The sequence below is a fragment of the Dermacentor variabilis genome, chromosome 7 (genome assembly GCF_050947875.1).
Source record: "Dermacentor variabilis isolate Ectoservices chromosome 7, ASM5094787v1, whole genome shotgun sequence".
Classification (NCBI taxonomy): domain Eukaryota; kingdom Metazoa; phylum Arthropoda; class Arachnida; order Ixodida; family Ixodidae; genus Dermacentor; species Dermacentor variabilis.
The window spans coordinates 147,929,667-147,952,315 of record NC_134574.1 but is presented as its reverse complement, the minus strand read 5'-3'; the positions used below and the strand labels follow the sequence as shown (position 1 = coordinate 147,952,315).

Sequence of the window (22,649 nt, the reverse complement as noted above, 5' to 3'; positions counted from 1 at the left end):
ACCTCCAGGGCCTCTGGAGTGCATCCCGGGATCTGGAGCAAGGTGGTACAGAGTCCGGGAAAGAGGGGCCGCGCGGCCTGGTACAAGGCCAGTCCGAGGGACACCAGCAGTGTCTGGTTGATGTCGTGCTCACCCAGCACCTGCAGCCCCATCAGCACGCACCGGAGCAGGTATGCCGCACTGCCTTCGTCTCGGACAAATCCGTGCTCAAACATCTGCGAGGGAAGGCCATGGGGCCAGCTTAGCAGTAGGGTGGCATGGCATAGCACGGCCATGCCAAGTACTGCTGTGCCTTTTACCGTGCATCTGAACAAGGGTGTGCAAAAAATTATTTCCAGCAGGACACATGAAAATGAAACGCGACAGAGATGTACAATATGAAAGGAAGCAAGAATATAAGCAAGAGAAACAAATAAGAAATTAAAGAAAAAAATAAGGATAGTGAGAGATTGTTAAATCTATACCTGCAAACCTGTGAGATTTAAAATTTGTAAAAGCCGTGCAAGCGAGAGGGAGGGGGTTGGGGTATGGCAGCATTGTAGCATCCTTAACATCTTTGCCTTGAGCCCGTACCCTTACTGGTATACGTTTGCACTTTATTACTGATTTAACTTCAGATGCAGGAGACAAGCAGCTACAAGCTCAGAGCACCAGCAACTAAAAAAAACAGTGACTCACAACCAACACACTGTCCTTAGAATGCAGCGACTTTTTCAGCCATCTTACTGTTGTCGATTTCACCAGCTTCAGAAACTATACTGAACAAACTTCCTCAAACCAAGTACCCCACTAGCATACAACAAATAGCACTGCTTCAAGAAGGTGGCCCACCCATGACGATGCTTGCTATGGCTTTTACAATGCTAAGCACGAGGTTGCAGGATCAAATCCCGGCCGCAGTGGCCGCATTTCGATGAGGACGAAATGCAAGAGCACCCACGAGCCTTGCATTGGGTGCACATTAAGAAACCCCAGGTGGTCAAAATTATTCTGCAGTTCTGCACTGCTGCGTGCCTCATAATCAGTTTGTAGTATTGGCACAAAAATCCCTGGAATTTTTTTAGGAAGGCAGTGCAAATAAAACATCATTCCTGTTTTGCATGCATTTTCTTTTTCTGCAATCCTGTGTCACCCTCATCCATCAGTGCCTCTAAGAGTTTCTTTTTCTTTTTGCAAACATAAATTATTTGTTGTAGAACATGACGCCACAGTCATAAAATTGTAGAATGAGCTCACATTTGCAAAATTTACAAAAAATCTCGGAGAGTCGGCAGTTATGTAATTGGCAACGAGATCAAAAACTTGAAAGAGTGAAAAAGAAAAAGTATGTGTGCGTGCATACATACATGCACGCATTCACATTGAAAAACTGGAAAAGCGATTGCTGTGCAATGGCTATGAACTGATCTCCAATAAAGCCCTGCTAGTATTGTGTTTATGTTCATCACAAAGGTTCTCTGAGAGAAAAAATGACGTGGTTTAAGTAAACAATCATGCAGCTCTGTCTCTGGTGCCTTGAAGTCATAAGCAGAAAGGACAATGAGCAACCAGTACTCACAACTTTCAGCAAGGGCATGCTCAGCTGCAAGGCCTTGAAGGATGCAGCTGTGTCGGACCAGTGCAACGCGTTGAACACGGCCATCACGATGGGTGAGCACAGCTCCTGCAAATGGTGAGAGAGAAAGAAAAACACAATTCAAGACTGCTCACATGGCTAAACAGGCTGATTTTAAACTATTCCATTTCACCTCCCAGTGCCAAACGCAAGACAAGAGACTTGAAAGAAATGACATGCGCATGCGTTCCTTTTGCTTTCAAGCCTCTTATCATGTGTTTGACAACAACTTCATTAACCATGGCAAGTTCCTCACACTGTGGTCATTCCTGCCGTGTTACTGCAAAAAGGTCAGCAGGCAACAGGTAGTGGTTCTCAAGCTCACTGGGGCATGAGGGTGCGGATGGATTCATTTTTACTTATTTATTTACAAAAATTTTAAAGCTGAGTTTCTGAGACTGAAGTTTGAGTGTATACAGGTTTTCAAATGCACTATTTCTGACACCAAATTATGAAAACAAACAAGAAGGAAAAGTATGCTTTGAGCTTCTGAAACGAGAACTATACATACAAAAAGGAAAAAAAAATGATGCAGAAGCTCTTCGAACCACACAAGTTATTGTTTGGTTTGAGTCCAACAGCACGTTTTCCAGACTACAAAAAACAAAGCTACAAAGAGTTCACATGAAATCCATATGAAATGCTTATATGAACTGCCATATTACCCACTGGACCAAGAGCTTCCCAGTGACCCAGATTGACGGGAAAACGGTTAATGACAGGCACAGATAGATAAGGCTGCCGCTTGGGTGCCTCATATCATAATAGTGATCAATGTGATGATGGCACAAGCACTGCGGCAACGGCGAGTCGCTGATGGCACTCGTGTAAATGAAGTTATACGAATAGGAGCCCCGGACAAGTGGGCAAATCAAAGGAAGCCCCACCTCTGTCTTGAGAATCGTAGCTCCAAATGCAGAGATTGTTGCGGCGCTTGATTCCACCTGTTTTCCTTCCTGGTCCTCGACCATACTGTCAAGGCTGGCATCTTGCTGTCCTCGCTTGGCCAACAGCACGGCTGCTGCAGAAGTCAGGATTTCGGCAAGAACATACAGTGAAAATTTGCTGCCCCTTTCACATGAAACAAGAGCCTAGCAGCTGGCTTCCTATTAGCTAAAGCTTGCTAGCTTTGGCTAGTCATGAGCCAGTTGACGTGAATAGCTAAAGCTTGTCAGCTTTGGCTATTCCCTAACTGGCAACTGATCTATCAATAACACTCATATCTTTAGCCTACACTAGTGGCCAAAACTTGGCAGCTTTTGCTATTCACTAATTCACCACTAATCTATCACTGGCTAGATCTAGCAAGATGACTTGTCAACATGGATTCTGATATGTGGCTATCCACATGTCAATTTTTATGTTAATTTCAATGAGGCTAATCTAGCTTCTCCTTATGCGGAAACAGAACGCTAGCTGCTCCTTAGTAAATGATGTGACAGGTTGTCAGCCTTCGGTTCATATTTTCTTCCCCAATAGATTTGGGCTACAGCTAGTGAAGATTTCTGCACCACTGAAGGTGCCCCGACACTGTCCACATGCACATTCTAGTGGTGTTATCTACAAAAGCCGTGTATGACTTTCTGCAAGGACTACCCTATTTACTCGCATAATGATCGCACTTTTTTGTAAAAAGAAATTGACGCAAATTCAGGGGTGCAATCATTACGCAAGTTAAATTTCCCGCAAAAAGAAAAAAAGATTTCATCTGGCATTTGCTACGGGATGACAACAGGTCAACAAATAGGCGGCTGCCACTGTATGTAGTGCGGGACACAAAAAAAGAAATGGCGGCAGAGCAAGCCAAACGTGCCAAACGCAATTTTTTTTCTTCTCGTGAGTACATTACGTGCATTCAAACAGTTTCTTCCATATCAGTAATGAATAATATCGGCAAGTTTGCAGCAATAACATAGCCATGTCCACTTTGAGGGGACAGAAACAGATGGGCGCGCTTAGCTGCCAGGGACATAGGAACACATGGTGGGCATGCTGCGGAAACTGCGGCATTTGTCTTCACCACTATCCTAATATGGCACATTTCCGCTAAGGGCGGACGAATATCTTAGCTGTGTTACAAACGTCGGCATATGAATAGGGTACACTTCTAATGTATCAGTGTAAACGTGGCTGCTATCGTTACCGCTCGCGATTTGTTGCGTGCCCACGAGTGCAGACGAGAAGAATCGAAAGGCGCCTTTTTTGTTGTTTTTGTTGACCACAACCATTATAAAGCCTACACATAATAAAGGAAAGTTTCGTTGTAGCTTTTTTTCTGTCATAGAAGTGCGGAAAGCGATGAAAGGAATGAAATGGGGCATCTGCTTAAGAATGTTTGGTGCGTGCAGACCGCTTGGTTTGTCTTGAAGAGTCGTTCGCACAGGAGTCGATAGATGGTAAGCGCGATCATTATTAGCTAGACTTGGCACATGACATATCGCTGCGGCAAGTTCGGGGTGCAATCATTACACGGGAAATAAGAAAATCGAATTTTGACGACAAAATTTAGGGGTGCGATCATTACGCGAGTGCAATCATTATGCGAGTAAATATGGTATATGTTCCCGCATCTCTTTGTACATCAACAGTGAGTACTTCTTCCCTCCATTCTATCACACTGCTCCTTGACACGCTCTGTGAACATCTTTCATGTCCCCACTTGCATACTTCTGCCTAAGCAGCGACTATCTTCACAGAACAGTTGCATTTTGCATAGGAGAGTTGAGTTAGTAGTATGCAAAAACAATGCAATACAGGCATTTAAAGAACTGTCATCGAAATTGTAATGTAACAATTGATTGCTGAAGGGGCATTACTACTACTACTACTACTACTACTACTACTACTACTACTACTACTACTACTACTACTACAGCCATGATGCTAGCAATACATTTCGATAGTATATAACAGCTGTTGCTGTAAACCTGGCAACAAAGAGTACTGACTTAAATGGGCTCCCACGTATTCATAGGAAACATACCATTTAGCAACAACCAAAATGGTAACTATACAGTTCTAACTAGCTATCTAGAAACTAGAAGCCTCTAGATAGCCAATTTACGGAAAAAATTTGAAATTCAGTTTTCCAAGGCCACTGGTCTGGGCTTTTTATCGGTTACTTCCATGTCTTCTGTCCAGTCTCTCGCAAGGCAAACAGATCCTCGTCGTCCCAGCTGACTGCACCGCCCAAATGCGCATTACATCGGAGCTAATTTGGGAGTAACACAAACAGCTCCTGCACATGGCTCAGCTTCATGATAACAATTAACAATTTAGGTGTTGCTTCTAAACTTGTTTCAAGTGACTGCCCCATACAGTGAAATCCTGTTAGAGCGAACCTCTCATTAACGAATTTTTCAAATTAATGAACATTTCGAAAATCCCCCACCAAGTGCCCATTGGTTGAACATAAAAATCTTTCACTACAACAAATTTCGGAATACGATATTTTTCAGAATACCACACCAAATTTCATCCTTATCGTAGCTTAACTTCACAATAACGAATTTCAAACATACTAATACACTCGCAACAGCACAAATGACGACAAATGCTCCGTATCTGCCACTACCATCATCATCAGTATGCCTGCCTACATTTCTCTATGCTCCTGCCCTTTTTTAAACGAGCATTTGCCCTATCGGCATTGCCTGCACTTGGTATCGGGCATCGCCAGCCCTCGCCGTCTTTGTTCCGTCAACTGGGTACCTCGGCACGTTTGTCGGAGAGCCGTTTTGCTCACTTTAAACGTTAGACGTTCGTTTCTACGTTCACGATGAGCTCTGGAAGCAGCACGAAAAAAAAATAAAAGCAGAGGCAATTCTCTTTGCAAGAAAAGGTGGATATTCTCTTTCAAGTGGACACTGGAAAAAAGCAAATCGACATTGCAAAGGTGTGGGGGACTACACCATTTTTTAAAATAAACGTGCCTTTATTTCCATATACTCAGTGCTTTTTTTTGTGCTTTTAGACATTAATGCGTTTGCAGATGTGTTCCCAGCAAAGGTGGGCGGCTGCTTTTGTTGCAGTTACGATTTTCCATGAGAATATGATTTTTTTCGGTATTATGATTCTTCAAAATAACGAACAATTTTTAGCGGTCCCTAGAGATTCGTTGTATCGAGATTTGACTGTACATCCCCTGCTCCGTAGCCTCTTGCCTGGCCGATACAAGCGCGCTTTATGGACATGCGCATCTAAGATTGCCTCCCTACTCACCCAAAACGTCAAGGTATTCACGTGATAGCAGACGGTTCAGCTGGTCATCCAACAGTTCCTGTTCCTCAGTCATTTCTGTCTCGTAGTCCACACTGATGCATATGCACACACGTACAAAAAAAATGACGAGAAAAATTAACAAGAGCACATGCTCTCAGGAAGCTATAGGAAATGCATTCAGGCTTTCACCGAAGAATTAAAGGTTCACACATGGACTAGATATGTTTCGATACGACCGCTTTGACTCTTTGTTAACCAGTGGTGATGACTGTTACCATGTTACCAGACGTGGCTGCCATATTACAGTTCTTGTACTACATGTGGAAAATTGTAAACCAGCTACAACTGACTATCTTCTTTCATACAAGACATGGGTTCACAGAAAGATGGAGGTTTGAAGTTACCAACAGTAACTAAACAAAAGATGTCGCTGGAGCTGATGTTTTGACAAGGGCGTTGACAAAGGAAAGCTTCCTTATAGAAATGCTGGCTCCAGTAACGTCCCCTGTACGACAACTTTGATGTTTTCCTTCGCGACACTTCAACACTAAAGAAAACACCCAACCTTGATTTCTTTCGCACATTTAAAGAAGCAGTGAAAACTCATGTTTCTACTGACATTTCCTCCCAAGAACCAAAGAGTTCACTAATCAAGCAAAAGAAAAGTTTAGAAAATACCTTTTGAATAAACATTATTAAACTGCTTTCCATCTGTATTTGTCTCAATCTTACAATTTTTTCTAGAATACATTCAATTACATAAAATAAGTCAGCCTTTATCAATATTTGCCAGTTTTGTCACCAGCATAATCATCATTTATTTAACTTTTAAGGGCCTCAACTGGGGCATTACATAAGCAGCAATAGAAAACCTAAGTGAGCAACCTTTTGTACGAAAATAAGTGTAGTTCCACTGAACTGAAAGGTGCATTCACAGTGTCTACAGCTACGAGCTCAGAAAAGAGCTACATATAATTTGGTAAAGTAAAACAGACAAAATTCTTACCTGTTACCATATTTGAGCCTGAACTTCTCCCACTTTGCATTGAGTTTCTGCAAGACAGCCAAAAACAACAAAGTCAAAGCCATTTCATCTGACACTGAGCACAATGCCTACTGCAAACAGGTCTACATTCTTTAGTATGAGCTCCTAGGGAGCAGAGATTTTTGTCAGAATTTTTGAACTTGAATAAACGACAGTGTAAAACAGAATTACGACTTATACGTAATGAGAACATGCACACACCTGGTAATGCCCAAACCAATATATGACAGAAGCGGAATGTGAGCAGACGTACTGTACGACCCACTGGGACCCACCATTGTTGGGATTGATTAATTGCAGCTCAGTCTTCGCTTGAAAGTCTTGCTAATGATCTTTTACCAACAGAGGTTTACGTAACACTATTATAATGTCATTAAAGGGACTGACAACTGATTTTTAAGGGCCTAGTATTTTGTGACGCAATGCAAAGCTCACCCTAAGTAGTGTTTACACCTGGAGTGGTTACTTCCCAAAGCGCGTGGATATTTTATAAACAGAATTTTTTGATCTGAGCACCCTCTAAAAAAAGTAAGAGTCCCTCCTCCAGCAATGCTCAGAAGTGAGAGCGATACTGATAGCCCACCTCACAAATTGTGAAAGCTGCCTATCATTCTGCTTTTAAAGGAGTGAGTGCAACTGTGGTTAACCACCTACCATTTTGACCTTTTCAACCACATTTGAAAATAAAGAACTGGTACAATAAGTTTGCATTGTTATACAGACATTTCTTATATTTGTACTGCATTTTCCTGTAATGGCTGGATGGCCCCTGTAGTCATTATTCTGTCGATAGATGAGCGAAGCCAACTCATCGAAAAAGAAGGCAAAGGCGGCGCCACTTTTTTGCTCACTGCAGACAAAGGGCTATCTGCACATTGTAAGTTATAAAAGGTTATAATCGTTAAAAATGTGCTGCATTTCAATACTAATAAAAACACCAGAAATCACGCAGACTAATAGAAGATCATGTGATAGACCTCTTATGCATCTTCATTACTTTCCCATGTGGGGCGCCAAAGACCATTTGTCGCGACTTTTGGTTAAGAATTATAAATATAAATCCACGTTTGATGAGAAAAACATGACTGGATTTAACCAATACAACAGGAAATCTTCCCCTCAGCGGGATTATCTCGATTCATGTTCTGAGGGGTTGTCTGTCCCTTTAACTCAAAATGTTTAGGAGTAGATTTTTCTGCTGTTGTTGGTAGGCCTCACTGGCAATGACAGAAACAAATGTAAATTGTCTCAGTAAATTCTGCCTCTCTTCCATGCCCAAAGGAATAAAAGGCAACACTGGACTAACCTGGAACACAAAGGGAAGCACGGGCTTCAGCAGGGGCAACACAACCGTGGGCTGAAGCTCGGCTGGACAGTGCTGCACGAAGGGCCTTAGGAAGACGCGTGCATCAACAGTTAAGGAAGAAAATCCACCTCAGCAGCTGGCTTAGGCCCTGAACGTAATTTAACTTCAAACGTTCGGCACAATTTCAAGTGTTCTGTGTGCTGTTATGCTCCATGTGAACCTTCTTTGGAAGTTCAATTCCTGCATATGCACACATTAAAAAAAAAAAGTGTTGTCCTTTTTTTGTACTTGATACTTTTACCAAGTCTTTGTGCATTTTGACTGTCATGGGCTTTGGAACAAACAATTTCTTTTTTTCTTTTTTCAAGGACCGGCAGTGTGCTGCGTGTTTCTTCTTAGTTCGAGCAGATTTTTAAAAATTCCATAAAGCATGCACTGCCAATTTAATTTGTTCAGGTCGATTACCTGGAGAAGTGGACATCCCTTGCGTGACAAACCACAATGTTCATTTACCTGATCAACAAATTTTCATTAATAAACTTTTCAAGTATTTACTTTAGGACCTATGTTGAAACAGCAAAACTGAATTTGAGCAGTAGTGAAATCACATCTGCTTCATAGAAATCCTGAGATTAGCACCACTTTTGAGATACTCATCCTTAAAATGCTCTATGCGCTACACTGAAGTTTTATTTACCAATTTCCCAAAAACCTCTCTGTAGTATCCTGTATTACATACATGCTCTAAGCCAGTTACCAACTAGAAATGGCCTTTATTTTGAATGACCCTGTATGTGCACTGGTGGCGACATGTCTTTGTGTCAATATGAACCGTAACACATACCTGGTATCTGTGTTCCACATCCCACTCCCTGTAGCAGTTTAGGAGGATTGTAATTGCTATGATAGCCCACTTTTGTGCGCTAGCACACTATGCTAGCACACATTTGGGAACAGATACAGTAAAACCTTGTAATAACAAAACTGGGTATAACAAAATAAGGGATGTAACAAAGTAAGTGAAGTTCCCCTTGCTATCCCTATAGATCGATATTACGGTGCTTGCAGTAATGGATATAACAAAGCAATGAATACAAAAAAGTAATTTTGCCTCTACCTTCAACTTTGTTATAACAAGCTTTTACTGTACCTCGAAAGTTGTGGTTGTCTTAGGATTTCTGCTAAGCACCCATCCCTTCATTAGCGCTTGGCTTCACTTTTGTAATTTTACCGTGCATTCTAAAGTGAATAATTAAAAAAAATTAATTGTGAACTTCTTTGATGAGCTACCTGGAAAGTGCAATTTATGATGGTGATAACGTTAAAATGTGGAATGGCACATATTTCACGAGTTATATATATATATATATATATATATATATATATATATATATATATATATATATATATATATATACAAAATAAAATCTGTTCAAGCTGAACACAAAGCAGCTGATATATAAAATAAGGTCCTGCACAAAAACAAGTGGAATGTTTTTCTTTCACATGAATGGTGCTAGCTTGTTAAGCTGATGCTTGAAAACACAGCAAGAAAAACAGAAATAAGACGAAATAGGAGAGAACGGGAGCTTTCTCTTATCCCATTCTCTCTCCTTTCCTCCTAGTCCTGTTTTCGGGCTGTATTTTCAAGCCCAGCTGTCCATTCTTTTTCTTAAGCTGGGTTCAAACAACAAACCAGTCCACTGACTGCCTGCTGACAGGCATGACGTGGCCGTGCTGCCACAAACCACACCGCTAGCATCATTGTTGATGTCACTGTGTGCGGAATTATTTGGCAGAAACGAGTCATCATTGCTTATACGCATAATTTGGTGCATCGGGTGAATTCAGCTTAAATTGTAACGGCAACTATAGTGAGCGTATGGCCTGTAACTGGAGGAGATAAAACATGACAACGTAGCCGTAGAGGTAAGGATATGCAGAATGGGTCGCAGCCTGTAGTCGGGAAGCTGGTCGAGGCCTGCCAGCACTCCATTGACAAGCATTTCGGGTAAACCTGGAGTCTGGTAGTACTCCGGGCCCAGTGACTGTCCCGCGTTGCCCAGGATCTGCAAGCTGTGAGGTTCCCATAAAAATGAAGCGAGAGGAAAGAAAAAAAAAAAGAACTCGGTTTGTGGCATGAACACCAAGGTTCCCAACGCCTGTATGCCACTTTAATTTGAGCGACATAAGGATCACACACTGTGTTGCCTTAATTAAGAGGAGGCCTTACCTCGGGGCCTGCTCCGATTTCCCAATTTAAACACATGTGAAATGCAGAAAGTGCTCTCATTCGACAACCACTAAACCCATTTGAGTGAAACTCGTTGCGATTAAGAGAGGAAGCTTAATTCTACTGACTGTAAGAAGCAGAATTTTTATTTAGTGGCTCATAGTTTTTATGAACAACTGCCAAAAATTTGTAATCTAAAGAAAAACTGAAACCAGAAGCTTAAGAACCCTACATATCTGCACCAAAAACAGACACTATTGCAGTTCGGTATAGCTTGCATGTAAACGTTAAAGAGTTTAGGAAGGTTCTGCAACACTCCTGTTTACAAATTGGTGGTATACACATATATGCAAGAGCAATGTTTAGTACATCCATTTTGTCCATTTTATTTTAGATGTCTTATCAGTGCATTTTACAGAATTGTGGCATCATTTCTTTTTCTTTTTTCTGAGTTACAGAGTTACAAGTTTGAGGCTTCAGTTTTATAATTTTAATAAATTTTAATGATAATTAAATATGGATGGCTTAAGTAAAGAATCAACTCCACAATCAGTAGCTTCTAATTTTTTTTTCTTTTAAGCAAGATAATCATTACCAAATTTGGTACAGTTGATGCCTAGCGAAACAATGTCTCAGTTCTTATGTGTTTAGCTAGAAGCTCCGGAGGTAAACCTTCCTTTTAATGTTGCAGTGTACATAATACAGTGTTATCCACCAATATATGCAGGCAGAGCCCTTTATGAAAGCTCATACAAAACATTTGTGGTGAAAATGTGACCCATCCACAAGAAAAAGTAAAATGTGTTAAGGACATCAAAGGGAGCACGTCATTTTGCACTTTTCTTCATGTCAAATTCAAAACTTATATTAAAAAGACAAGGGAAAACAGACACACTAAGCACACAAAACGCAATTTGGCATCTCACAGCTACTTTCATGACATAATTAAGTAAGCACACCAACTCTGTAGATCACAATGATAAACTTGAATAACTCCATTGCAAAGCAAATCAATTTGATATCTTTCCAAAAATGTGTGACCTGAGGCGGTAATGTGTAACAATTCTACCCGACATTGCTTTCTGACCTTCATCCTCGGCTGGCATGATGGCACACCTTCGTTATCGCCCGTATTAGCCACTTGGTGAAACAGGCGATCAGAAATTAATATACCCAACTTCATACATAACTATGAAAGCACTGTGGTCACAGAAGTTTCACCTTACGCAATTCGGAATACAGCTGCTTTGAACCTATGATGCTTCCTACGGAATTACTACCTCACATGTTATAACTACAACTTATGAATGTAAAAGATACATAAACTCATGTATTATTTCGGCACCTTTGTGCTGCCAGTGTGCCAAATGCAAGTGGCGAACCGTGGCCACTGGTCAGAGAAATAGTTTCACTCTGCTCGTTCGGTGGTAAATGAACTCAGGTAGGCGACATCCACCATGAAATAAATACGCATGTTTTGCGACATAAAAGGATGCGACAGTGTTCGATCGAATCACGTGATGCATACATGTTTCTTTCGGTCGTGAATTTTGGTCGCGAATTCAACCAGTGAGGCAATTCTCTCTAGCCTTTGCTGCTAGAGAAACTTTGCTAGCCTTCGTTGATGTTGCATGCGAAATTGAGTAAAGAATTGGAGGAAAAGAAATCCTCACATAATATGGCCCTCGGCCTATGGCTCCACAAACAACAAAACACATGGCTGTAGGAACCACAGCCGTGCTAGCTTGTATAGACAAAAGCGTTATGTGCTAAACCAATGCTACCTAAGATTCTAAAACCAAAGTGCGCATAATTTCTGCCTTCATTACAGGTGTCATACCAATAGTCTTGAAAGTTGAACATGAAGCTCTTTGCACGGTCGACAGGCTGCTTTGAACCCGAGGTGTCTGATGAATCGCCGTCGGCTCGAACCCCTGAAACACACGATGGAGCACAACATAACCTTCAGGACAGGGAATTCTATTCTGCTTGGAGGTACAGCTCCGAGAATGCCTAGCAACACAGGCTGAATCAAGGATATAAAGCACATCTATTGAATGTTGTTTCCTTGTTTTTCTGAAATCACTTACATTGTTCACTTACAAATTAATTATACAGTAAAGATTATGAGTGCCATATGTTGAATGAAGACAAAGAAAGATAATGCAATTGCCATCCGTCAACTCGATCCTGACGGGACCGATGAGATTGATCGAGTTATCTGGTGGGTTCAACAAGATGCAGAAAAAAAATGGCAGAACACACGGCTCTGCGATTTGCTGATCTCGTGGTTAGCTCAGACGGCAGAGCGACCGCCTGGCAAAGACGTTGGTCCCATGTTCGAATCCCAGACCAGGATGAATATTTCTTCAACTGTGAGGCTTTCTTTCTGAGAAACCCGTATGAGTTGTTTTTTATAGCTTTGTGTTACAATTCAGGCAGATATCAACGTTTTCTTTTCATCACTTGGCAGTATTTGCCCGACTCTAACACACCCCCAAATCAAACATGTGCCTGCTTTCTCTGCGTCCAAAGTAGAAAAGTAATGTAGAAATGACATTGAAGCTCCTAAACAAAGCAGAAATCTAACGTGCACCGAATTTTTCAGCAAGGAAAACGGGCAAGAGTCTAATACGTGTTGCACCATGGAGGCTGGTTTCCTAAAGTCAGCTTTGCCAAATGGTTTTTAAGATTAGCTTTGCTGCAACATGCACTTGGTATGTGGTAAAGCACACGAACGTAGCAAAGGCGATCTTGGCTTTGAGTCCAACTGCACCACACAGGCAATTCACAGCCCAATATTCTTGAAACAAACAAACAAACAAACAAACACATAAATAATGAATTAAGAAAGGCGTGCTTTAGAATCGGGTAAATATCGGAATCAGACATGAGCTACGGTTGTGGCTTGAAAATCTCCTTAGGGCAGGCTAGAAATAGGTGTTATTGACCAGAGGCGATGGGTGATCAATGCATTCATTGTCCCGAAGCTTCATCGTGACAGACGCTGCCACTAAAGGGGCCACTATTTGGGTCAGTGTAGGCGTTAGGCACATGCGTGCTGACTGGTGAAGTTCGAATTATTCAGCGAATGCCTAATTTAGGATCGAAATAATGAATGTTTCGGCTGATAGAAATGCATGGGTGTCAGCCAGGAGCATCAGTCGGGGTTGAATTAACCATAGTCGAATTAACGGAAGTTTACAGCAGATGGTTTCGAGCGACGTCTTCAATGCGTCATATGTAGCCTGGATGAGGGTCAGTCCAGCCAGCCACAGTATGGTGCCCCCATTGCCAGTTTACAGTGAGTCAGCAACTGACTCATAGTGCTGCCAACTATGCTAAAAGTCACACAAGGGTTTCACACTAAGCCAGGAACTATGCTAAACACCACACTTAGGGTTTCACACTAAGGCAGAGACTATGCTAAGCTTCACACTTAAAGTATCACGCTAAGGTAGACCGACTGGACAGAACTGCTGCTTCAGTCAACTTCATACTCACCTAGGATGCAATTCTTCTCACTGTCGTGTATGTCGAGGGCTGGTGTGAATGCCGGATGCACCCTGGCACATGCTTCTGGGCTCCATAACTGGTTGTAAGTCCTGGAAATTTCAAGATCACCTTGCATTTAGGCACGTGATGCAATATGTGCTGACAACCGGTTCTAATGGAACAGGTTGCGCTTGATAGCATTGTTCTTATATGTAGGGCAGTGCATGCAGAGGGCAACGACAACAACAACAAAAAAAGAGGCCTTGCTAATTTCACCGCTGATGAGAGGCAATGGCACAAGAAAAGTTGCTTCATCACATGTGATGTGAACATTTCATGAGATGCTGCCTATTGTGCTTTTGAAAATTTTTTATAACCTTTAAAAGTGAGCGTGATAGTACAAGTAGATACTCAGGGTGTGAAATGTTTCCATTAGTGGAGCTGACAATTACTTTTCTGTCTCTTAGGAGAGGAAGTGCCACAGCTGGGATGACTTGGCCCCTCCCTCCCCCCCTTGCTCTCATTTTTCTTGCCACTTCTCTGGCTGGTCGTAGCTCCTCAGGTACTATCTATGACTGTACACTGAAAAATTTGCTGCAGTCAACTTCTCATAGTAAAACAGACTTACACAATCTTTTCCAACAATTTTATACATAAAGTACAAAGAAGATGTATAGGATCATGGACCTTTATAAACAATTAGAGATTCAATGCACATTTCATTACCCTCCTTTGCTTAAGGTGCCTTTCAGACATGCTGATTAACAAGGGGAATGCAAAAAGTCCAAATTGCAGAGTGGTGAAGCTTGTGCAGAGTTGTACAGAAGCGTCTGCAACAAGCTAGTGTCATTTATTGGTTCCAACAACTGGGCAAGTCTGGTAACCTTGAATGAAGCAAGAAAGTAAATGAATGGAAAAACAGAGACACTACAAAGCGCTTCGTCACATCTGCACCTTTCCCTGCTTAGTGTTTCTTTGCCCATACAATGCTTCACTTACCACCCTGAGTATCAGCATGCCTAATGAATGTGCGGACAGGAGTATCTTACAGGCCAAATCTCACCTTAGTAATTGAGCCATGATTGGCAGTAGTGACACTACGTAAGGTGTTGCTGGATTCCGGAAATATGCAGCATGATAAGTCTCACTGCCTTCGCAGTAGAAGCCCCCTTTCTTGGCCACCTATGAAAAGAGTCATGTAAAGACCGTGTTTATGAAACAGGCAATGCTGGGACCTAGAGCGACATGCTTACCTCAACATCGTCAGGACACCGGCACCGCTTGATGACAGCCATGAAGATGTTCACACAGTGCAGCAGCTGAAAGGTGTCACGATGATGACATGCACTTATGTAAAGCGTAGCACAGTGGGACATGTAACAGATGTGCATGTAAAGGCTTGCTTTAGGAGCTTTAGGAGCCAACGACACTAGCAAGCAACACAAATACTACAGGATACAGGGCACTATATTGTCTTGTTCTGTGTCCCGTGCTATAAATTAAGTACCTACTAGCTCACCTAGTAGCATTATAGTGTGACCTATTTTCTTATAGATTTATTCACAACACCTCAAGTACCCCAAAATTGAGGCTTTAATGAGGAAAGGGCCATTTACAGAAAAATGATAAAGGTACCAGAAATTGTACAAAACAATGGATATAAACACTATACGTACACAAAACAAACCCATACAAGTCGGTAAAATGAAGATAATATAACGGACTTAAGGTCCGTAAATGAAACAGTAGAGAAGTAAAAAGTAACATAAATGAAAAGGCAAAAAAACAGAAATAAATAAAATTCACGTGACAGTGAACAGCAGGAAATAAACAGAATAGTCAAAATACATTTTTATGAAATGCTAATAGAGCACAGAGTATCAGCACTGGACAAACTGAAGAACAAAGCAATTGAAAAGACTTCAAAACAGAAAATGAATGTATGAATGTATGTATGAATGAATGTAAGAGGCATGACCAGATTCTGCATACCTACATGTTAATAAGTAGATTGTGCATTCATATAATCAATTGCTAGAGAAGGCAAGATCCTAATCTTTTGAACAAGGAGGGAGTGGTCCCAAAACGTCAATTTTTTTTCTTCTGCATTGCCTTCCTTTGGGATCAAATGCTCATTCATGTTTGACACTCAGCAATAAAATTTATTGTACTTGAGACATCTACGAAAGCCAAGTGCTAACCTGGGAGCGGTTGTACCCACTGCTGTCCTCGGCCGTAGCCTCCACTGGTGCTTCGGTGAGACCGACAAACGACATGAACGCTTCAGGTGATGATGCCACCCTAAGGAGGAGGACAATCATGAGCTCACTCAACTGGCATGAACTTTCTATGCAGTGCGTTATCAGTAGGAACACCCACACGTCTGCACTAAACATACGCCATGAATCACACGAGCTACAAGACACATTTGGACTCTGGGATAAAGTGCCGCCTGTATGTTCCTGGTTACAAATACACTTTGAATCTTCCTGTGCAGCACTGGTCTCTACTAGATACCATGATCGGTTGTTGGAGACTGAGTACGATGTATTATTGTGGTGCTGCTCTGTGTGTGTAATTTCATATATGATCATATTCATCACAAACACCATGCGGTGAGTCACCAGCCAAGCTCCTTAGGTTATTTAAGGTAACCACTTTCTCTCGTTATCAACACCAAGCCTACAAACTTATTATGTTCAACAGACATATAAGTGTACCTTGATGCTCTTGCTAATATTGGAAGGCCGGTTCGGTTTTATTTCAAGAGCTACCCTAGTGAATAGGGACTGCATGGTGTTTAGAAGTAGTCGAAAGCAGGAAGAAAGAAGGCCCCTTTCTGCACAAGATTCATTCAATGAAAGCCTTTGGTTCGTTCGAACACAGCTGTACGATAGAGATAACAAGATGAGAAAAGAACAAGGTAGGGGGTGTTGCATGAATAGACTTACACTTTCATTTCATCTCTCGCCAATATGGCTGTGGCAGGCGAAACAACCTCAACGATGAACTTGCACTGCCGCTCGTAATCGTTGAATTCATTGCTGCAAAGAAAAACGTGCCATTGAAACGTGGACGCCAATCGTGCTACTACGTCGACTGTACCTAGAAAAAAACAAAAATGTGACACTGCATTTATCAAAAATCCAAAAGCTGCAATAAACGGGAGAAATGGAGCTGGAAGGGAGCATTGAAGAAATTAGTATGTTTTATTGATTCTGTTCTGTCCTCAGCGTCGACTGCACCAACTGAGTAATCAACATGATTACATGAGCAGGATGCTGCTAAATGATGAACCATTTTTGTTGATAACCAAACTGGAGTAGACCTGTGTCATTCCCAGGTCAGTGATCGAGCAAAGGGTCGAGTTCTCGTCACTGTTTATTATTAGAAACTGTTCTGTGCACTTGGCAGGAAGTGCTTCGCTCTCGCAGCTAGGTATTTTCTTTCCACCAAGAAGAACCCGGACTCGTTCTCTTATGTAAGAAAGCTTCCTGATTGGCTGGCATTTGGGTGCCTGCTACTTATGATAGCAAATGGCTCGATAGCAAGACAACTGCTGCAATGATGGCCAATCCTGAATGGCACTTACACTAAAGGAGCTTTGTGAGTATGGACCCTACAATTATGTTGTGGCATCGCCACAGATTCCAGATAGTGCTTTTGATTTGCCCTGTATGAAACAGGAAAGTGTAAAAACCGCTTTCATGTGAAATTTCAAGCATCGACGAGGAAGTGGTTTAGCTGTGAGTTGCGTTTTCACTCGTCGCCGGGTGTGATGCAACAATTGGTGGCACATCAAGTCACACCAGACTAAAGGTGTACCAGAAACCCAACGATACCTTTCAAGTTTTTGTATGTTCTTGGCTGCTCTGTCACATCTGTCGGTCCCAGTGCAAAAGACGTAGGTACCTATCTTCCTGTCTGTCACGTTTTACCAGCCATTGTTCTTTGCCTCACAGGCCCCTGAATGATGTCTCAATGAGGTTGCACTGGTTTGGCAAAGACAACAGCTCGAGAAAATGGTCCTAGCCAAGAGCACAGCATGAGCGTACAAGTACTATACAGCGACTAACAAGTGTCTGATTGCAGAAGTGTTTACAAAGCAAAAATATCACTTTAGAGCTGCCGCAGTAACAAGAAAAAAGAATGAGTGTACATAGCTAAGGAGGCAGTGATTCGTTACCTCAAAACAAGCAGTGCTTCAATGAGAGTGCACGCTTCGAGCTGAGTGATCAGTTTGTCTTGCGTTTGTATCCTCTTCACTGAAGAGTAGATTTGGTCAAAGCAGGGCTGCAGAATCAAGATGTCAACAAGAAGTTCAGGTTAAGAATGGGAGAGCGTAAGGCACCGCAACTATACAGCAAACAACACAACAGATTCTGGGTAAACAAAAGCTTTACAGTCGAATCCAATTTAATGTACAGGCTTATGCGCTAAAAATAGTTCACTATATTGGGTAATCTTATATACCCATACTTGTCCATAACGAGTGTGAACAATATTTTGTGATGTGTTCGTCATGTGTGGGTGATCTGTCACCTCCAGTTGAGAAAAGAAGCCAGGAAGGAATCCACTCATTGAAAACAGTGCTATGTGTAGTAGGCAGCAATCTTTACCTGTAGCTTAAAACGTTCCTCAACACCGCTAAGAATGGCGCTTTTGATGTGCGAGATCGTGTAGAACTGCTCCAGTCCACTTTCCTCAGTGTTGCTCACTTCAACCGCAAAAGTGTGTCTCTTGAACCGCTGCGTGAGGTGACTCCCTACCTGGCAGTGGATGCCCCGAGTTTGACATAACCACTGTCCAGTTCGTCATGAGGGAGTTATCTTATTTGATGCTTACTTCGCACCGCCTGTAGCAGCGAACGACGGCACATTTGGGCTATCACCTATTAAAAGTGTGCAGTACGCTTCCAACGTCACTACAACACACGCATTGTGAAACAGATAGGTGAAGATGCTTATCACAATGGGTTGGTGGCGATAGCTGAGAATGGTGACGTGAGACAGCCTGTGAGGAGATTTGCGGAAACCGAGTGCATGGAGGCATTTTCATGTGACACGGGCAGGCAAGTACCGCGGGAAGCTGCTGCTGCGGGCATCTACTGTTCTCGATCCCGCGTGCCTTGCACCGTTTCTTGTTTACACGGAATCTAGCAGCTGGAAAAAGTATCATATGATGGCAGTTTGCTGATATACTAAACGTTAGTGCTTAAAAATAGTGTTTTCTGATAACATATTAACTGGTAAAAAGAAGCGTATTGCGTGATCTTTTGCGTTCTCGATCATAAACGTTGGTGACGGGTAATCGTACAAAACAGGATCGTATCGACGAGCTTCTACTGTAATTCCTATTGCAATAAATTTAATCTATGTGCCTTTATGCCATATCTCGGCAATAATTGACGGCAGAATATTCTAGCCACCTGTTTCCTTCCATGGTGGACCATACCATACAATGGATGAACTTGAAACATTGAAAGTCAGGCTTTGAAGTGAGACTACCATGACGAGCTTCGGGTAGAGGTGGCACAACTTGACCAGTCCAGCGCACGCATGGCGTCTCAGGTTGCGCAAGGCACGGCTCTGGATCGTTGCTGGCTGGTTCGGCAACGTGAAGACAGCACAGGAGAAAAGCTGTAAGGAGGGCACACAGCGTGAGATACACTGTTTTTTCACGCATGTATCATGCCTCCTACATACAGCCCAAACCCTTCAGTAAAACATGCGCCCAGGAGCCATGCAAATAACCACGTTAAGGAACATTGAAACCTTTAGAAAGGCAACTCAGAGCTATTGTCACCGCAGAGCAAAGCTCTAGAAACAATTTTGTTTTTCATATTCAGTTTATGCCACTTTATGCGATTCTCTCTGTTGAAGTGCGGTGCGGCTTCACAGCCTCAAACCTCACACATTTAGACAACACATTAGCACCAACATTTTACTTTTAGGTGTGACTTCACTGATTCCACTTCAATGCAAAAATTTACACGCAAGTATTATTTTTTAGTGTGGCTTCATGAGAATAAAAATTTTACCATTAGGGGTTGCTTGATGGCAATGCAAAAATGCAAAACTAATTTGCACGCGAATTGGGCTTTTGAGTATGGCTTCATGAAATATGGGTCGTATTGCCATGAAAGTGCCTTGAGGCCATAACTACGATCCAAATTTTTGGGCTGTGTTGTATGCACAAATGTACATTAGCTCCTAAATAACACACATGCTGGAAAATTATGTGCTGCAAGTCATCTTACACAAGCAAATTACATGTGCAAACAAGCAATACGAAGCAACTGTAGTGAAATGTTTAAAGTGGAATAAGGAAAGACCACTGACGATGCTATCTAAAGCAAAAAGTTGATGAAGCTCATAAAGCTTGTTATAGCTAAGTTGGAGGAGCCAGAATTACTTTGTTATATCCATTACTTCGTTATATCCATTATTACATGTACCGCACTATGAATCTCTATGGGGATTTCGTTACATCCATTGTCTCCTGATATCCCATTTCACTATAACGAGGTTTGAAAGTAGAGCTTTAACAACCTGTACTTCATGATCTACACCTACCTTGTTGAGGACCTTGGGCAGACTTCCTGGCGCAAGCGTGAGGAAGACACCTAAGTTGGATATGCAGGACAGGGCATAGGACTGGATTACTGGGTCCTGTAGAAGCACCAGAAACAAAACAAAAGCGATTACACACAAGGTCCTGCCTTAAATAAAACATTGACAAATCGGCATACTCCGAAGCAAGCTGTCAAGACTCTCACCTCTGTTTCGAAATCAAGTAGGGACTCCAGCAAGAAGATGCCTTCTTCTGCACTCGGCTGTGGGCACACATGAAAAGCAAGAACAAATCAATCAATCAATCAATCAATCAATCAATCAATCAATCAATCAATCAATCAATCAATCAATCAATCAATCAATCAATCAATCAATCAATTGCATTTCCAAGATAATATTTGGGGAGACACCCCAAGTGAAATGCAGCTTGAGGGTGCCTGGGGGTCCGTACACAAGGCAAGCATACACAGAAATGTACACAGTGGACACAGAAAACAGCATGCATAGTATACACTGAAGTTTAAAGCAATGAAGAAAACAAAAAACAAAACATAAGAAATGCGATAAAGAGACACAGAGAAGATTCAGTTCAAAGCTCAACACTTGGATAAGCTGAAATCTACAAGGTTCTTGTGTTTTCTTAGACAGAATGTATGCCTTAATATGTTCTAATATGCCTCACAGCTCACAGTCGGTCATTTCAAGCCTGAATCTTCCCTTGTCCGCTTTATTTTGTTCAGATTTTGGACATGAGGATATAAGCCAACTGGGACAGCCTGCATGTACCATTCACACAAACCCAAGGTGAAGAGAAGTATGGTGCAGCGTCTGCACTCCATTTCACACTTCACATGGCAGCGCTGCAGAAGCTACGTGGGTAGTGCAGTCAATATGAGGGTTTCGACGTCCACTTGTTCTTGATCCACAATGTTTTCTACAGAGTAACTGCTCGATATACCGTACACTTCCATGAACTCAGCTTCAATTAATTTTACTTTTCAGTTAATTCAATACTGGCTGAAGGTCCCGGCCAGCACCCACACATTTCTATGGGCCCAAACTTTCGTTATTTTGGTCCTAAAATTGTCCTTCACTGGATAACTCGACTTTGACCAGTCAGCATCCACGCACCTGATCCCTATGGTGACCCCGATAGTGACCCTTTTAGTCGCACCATCTGTCTCGGCGGAGCTTAGGGGACAGTGAATGCATTGAACACATGTCATCTCTCGTCAAAATCGCCTGTTTTTCGCCCTGCCTTAGGAAGATTTTCAAACAATAACTGTAGGTCAAAATGTTTGATTGCAGTATTTGCCCGATTCTAACATGCACCTTTCTTTTTTTTTTTTTAATTGGGCTGGAAATTGCCTGTGTGGTGCAATCAGGCACAAAGTCAAAACACCCTTCGCAGTGTTTGTATGCTTTGCCGCATAACACAATGTATTCGACAAAGCTGACTTTAAATAATTGTGTGGCGAAGGTGACCTTAGGAAACGGGCCACAATCATGCAACAAGTTTTCTTGCTACAAAGATCAGGTGATCATTAAATTTATACTTTGTTTAGAAATTTTAATGGTAATTTTTACGTTAGTTTACCACTTTGAACGCGTAAGAAGTGGGAGCACGTTGTATTCAGGGGCATGTTAGAATCAGGCAAATACTCCCAAATGAATCAGTGACGTGCTTTGGTGCTTCTTCTGCATCTTGTGTAGTTGAACCCGCCAGATAAGCAGATCAATTTCTTCGGTCCCGTGGGGGTCGAATTAACGGACGACGACTGTACTACAACTGCAGCTTGCGTGCCCCCCCCCCCCCCATAAGGCTATGCCAAATCCTTCCATTTGTGTACTTTTGTGCTTCCAGCATATGGGTGTACTATGCTATGGAAACAAGCGCAAGCAGTGCGCTACAGCTGTTGGTTGGTTGCGGAAATATCCCACTCTGCTCGTTCGATAGTAAAAGCGTCAGATCTGCCACACCTTCAATGTAATAAATATGTCACACATCGTGATGCAAAAGTGTGCAATGACATGATGCGTATCTTGGCATATAATTTATTTCATAACTGATGCACAGTTTTTCAGTTTCGTGCTGCGAGAGAAGTCTCTCCAGCCTACACAACTTTGCCTGCTTTGTATGAAACGGGGCATAAGCCACT

At 42.1% G+C, this 22,649-nt stretch overlaps 1 protein-coding gene across 2 annotated transcripts in view; it reads right to left on the bottom strand.

Annotated features, from left to right (window-relative positions):
• The window catches only part of Ranbp21 (exportin-5-like protein Ranbp21), a 48,798-nt gene that overhangs the window by 8,263 nt on the left and 17,886 nt on the right, over positions 1–22,649 (bottom strand). Inside the window, exons 15-31 of one of the 2 annotated variants that reach the window (XM_075699626.1) lie at positions 20,694–20,750; positions 20,491–20,586; positions 19,423–19,554; positions 18,102–18,208; positions 16,867–16,959; positions 16,117–16,216; positions 15,169–15,234; positions 14,979–15,097; positions 13,925–14,025; positions 12,261–12,354; positions 10,128–10,263; positions 8,188–8,286; positions 6,843–6,889; positions 5,837–5,928; positions 2,503–2,633; positions 1,559–1,663; positions 3–215 (exon numbers count right to left, since the gene is read on the bottom strand). In XM_075699626.1, the coding sequence (XP_075555741.1) occupies positions 3–215; positions 1,559–1,663; positions 2,503–2,633; positions 5,837–5,928; positions 6,843–6,889; positions 8,188–8,286; positions 10,128–10,263; positions 12,261–12,354; positions 13,925–14,025; positions 14,979–15,097; positions 15,169–15,234; positions 16,117–16,216; positions 16,867–16,959; positions 18,102–18,208; positions 19,423–19,554; positions 20,491–20,586; positions 20,694–20,750 (1,788 nt within the window). Of the gene's footprint in view, positions 1–2; positions 216–1,558; positions 1,664–2,502; positions 2,637–5,836; positions 5,929–6,842; positions 6,890–8,187; positions 8,287–10,127; positions 10,264–12,260; positions 12,355–13,924; positions 14,026–14,978; positions 15,098–15,168; positions 15,235–16,116; positions 16,217–16,866; positions 16,960–18,101; positions 18,209–19,422; positions 19,555–20,490; positions 20,587–20,693; positions 20,751–22,649 lie in introns of both variants that reach the window. The other variant, XM_075699625.1, reaches the window with a different exon arrangement.